Genomic DNA, 2925 nt, shown 5'->3' on the forward strand with positions numbered 1-2925 from the left:
AGGAAATTGCTAGCAACCGGGAATCCAGTGCGTGGAGGGGGCAGAGGGGTCTCACAACTGGTATCAGCGCATTTTTGTAAACTAACAATAGCAGAAATTGCCTAAAATTTTAAAGTAAATCTGGGAAATAATGTTTTCACTTGTTAAGATTATGTTTGAAATGAACTTCATAAATTGAAAACTCATAAATTGAACTGGATTTTTAGATGGATACCCCAAATCTGTCTAGCATTCCTGGACTCTCCCAGAGTGAGGATATGATCGCATTTGCCTTCGAAAATCTCATCAACTCCGTTACAACCCGAGAAAGCAGAGTGACACTCGCTCATCACTTTGAGGATCTATACTTTCTTGATCCAGTAGAGCAACGTCAGCATATGTGGTTCCCTGGGAGGGCAAAGTATTAACGTTGTCAGGCAAAATTTTGTAAAAGTGTTTTGGGCTTGTGTGCATATGGGATGCATGGCATGCAAAAAAGCTTTGCCCTAAATGCCCTGGCAGGTGTACATAGTGGATGGTTTTGTAGTAGGCTAGTACATGCATGGGTTTTTTGGGAGCAGGTGCTTGAGGTTTGAAGTTTTTTTTCATTGTAGCTGTGCGTATGTTCTTGGGGAAGATTGGTCTCCAATTTGTGGAAAGCTTGCGAAAGGCCTTTGATGCTGGCAGCCTTTGGGCATTGATGCATGTATGTTGGAATAGGGTGATTTCATGCTCTTTTGAGAGCTCTTGGTAATGCCTCCATATTGGGATAATGATTGGATAAAGCAAGTATGGAGTCATGGTTTTGATGGGTGCACTCTTACCATATATGATGCCTCCACGTGGAAGTTTGTGGGAACTCCAATTGGCATGATGGCTAGTTGATCCTAGGCTGAGTCTGGATGCCGTTCTCTGGCGCCTATAGTGTGTAGGTGTTGGCCATATTTAGTAAACATGTGAAGATGGTTGGCAGTGCATGGGCAGTGGCCATATTTGGTATTTTATGGTGTAGTTGATCAAGAACCTGGCGGGCAGCTCTTGCATTTTTTTGGAGAAAAGGTGCGAGCGCCGCACATACTGGTGAAGCACGAGGGATCGCGGAGGCCCTCCTGGCATCGTGGCCATCCCCCAGGCCTTCCGAGATGCCATCGTGGCCGGCAAAGTCGACTTCCAGGTCCTGGGTGGCCGCCTGCTACTCTGACTGCAGCTCCGCCAAGCGCAACGGAGACCCCGGCTGGTTTTTTTCGTGGTCACATGCAGAAACCTTTTGAAAATGCGACCTATGCTTTGGATGAGGGGGAGTTTTTTTCATTGAGTTTGCCGCTTGTGGTAGTAGCAAGGAGAGTGAGTGTATAGCTACCGCAACTGCCGAGCTTTTCCTGTGTGTTGATTTTGCTTGTCTAGTTGTCGTTGGTGTCTGAGGCCAGCTCATGGGCTGAGGTGATGATGTTCTAAGAAGAGGTGAGAGAAGGATTAGTCATCATGTTTATGGGCAACTTGAAGCCAAAAGGTGTATTGTCTTTTACTAGTATTGCTGTTTGCTGATGGCGAGCAGAGATGTGTTTGTTTCTCCTGTGTGTTGATTGAAGCTGTATGGAAGTGTTGACTTCAAAGATGAATGATACTGGTGATGTATTTGGCTATGGTTGTATGTTGGTATCTTGTGTGTGTTGATTTGAAGGAGAAGGCGTGATTGACGTGTTTGGTGGTGTAGTCCACAAATTTACACTCTCACAATGCACTTTGTGCCAGCCTTCGATTACCTCGCCATGCACACAGTGAGAGCATATGTGTTTGCTGGGTGTTTACTTTGACTATGGTGCCCCTATTTTGTGCTAGCAGTTCCAAGGTTGGGGGAGTGGGAAGCTATAGAGGCCTGTTTCCTTGTTTTTTTTCCACTCCACAACGTCAATACCAATCAATGACAGAGACTCAGACAGAATATCTCGCTAGCCATGATCTTGATAAGGCTAGGAGTTGTTCATTATGTGAAACACTATATTTACTCACCCTGGAATTTTAGAATTTCTTGCCGTATTTTTAGACTTCTTAGCTGCTTTATTGATAGGAGAAGAATTATAGCACCATTATCAGTGATGAATCGTGTATATCATAGCATGTCTCCATCGCAGTATCGCCTTTTTATGCGTACGCGATTGGGGGAGTGACTTTTGGAGCCGAGACGCTCTATGTATATATCAAAAGATTTTAATAATAAATGATATTTTGCAGAAGATTTCAAATTGTTTTCGTGGTTGTGAATATTGGTTAATAAAATTATTAGAGTGAATCTTGTTTTCAAGAACTATGATGGAATATTTATTTGTTTAAGAAATAAATCTAAAAAATTAAATAGTCTGATGACAAAGTTAAGTTGACAAAAATATTGTTTTGTCAGAATCATGAGGCGCGCGGCCCGTGCTAGGTAGCTGGATCCTCTTACCGATATGATGAAGAGTTAGATCCAGACATTTGTAAAGCCCTGCACCGATCCCAACCAGGTCCCTTCAAGGGTAAAGGGGAACAGTAAGGAGAAGTAGGGGAAAAATGGATCGAGGCAATGGAAGAGTATTTTGATGTAACCAATTATAATGAGAAGAGTAAGATGGCTCTCGCCAGATTGAAAATTGTGGAAACTGCCAGGGTCGCATGGAGGAACATCCTCTTACCGATATGATGAAGAGTTAGATCCAGACGTTCGTAAAGCCCTGCACCGATCCCAACCTGGTCCCTTCAAGGGTGAAGGGGAACAGTAAGGAGAAGTAGTGGAAAAATGGATCGAGGCAATGGAAGAGTATTTTGATGTAACCGATTATAATGAGAAGAGCAAGATGGCTCTCGCCAGATTGAAAATTGTGGAAACGGCCAGGGTCGCATGGAGGAACCATTGCAAGACAAACCGTCTCGATCGAAATACCCAAAAATGGTCAGAGCTTAAAGCTTACC

At 43.6% G+C, this 2925-nt stretch overlaps 1 protein-coding gene across 1 annotated transcript; it reads left to right on the plus strand.

The window, feature by feature from the left end:
• The first annotated feature begins 881 nt into the window (after nucleotides 1–881).
• On the plus strand, nucleotides 882–1335 carry LOC147638562 (uncharacterized). The gene is made up of 2 exons (XM_086798791.1): nucleotides 882–903; nucleotides 992–1335. Exons 1-2 carry the CDS (start codon nucleotides 882–884, stop codon nucleotides 1333–1335), a joined length of 366 nt encoding a protein of 121 aa, XP_086654917.1.
• The last annotated feature ends 1590 nt before the right edge of the window (nucleotides 1336–2925 follow it).

Source organism: Cibotium barometz, chromosome 5 (assembly GCF_041138505.1).
Source record: "Cibotium barometz isolate CiBa-2024 chromosome 5, ASM4113850v1, whole genome shotgun sequence".
In the NCBI taxonomy this organism is placed as follows: domain Eukaryota; kingdom Viridiplantae; phylum Streptophyta; class Polypodiopsida; order Cyatheales; family Cibotiaceae; genus Cibotium; species Cibotium barometz.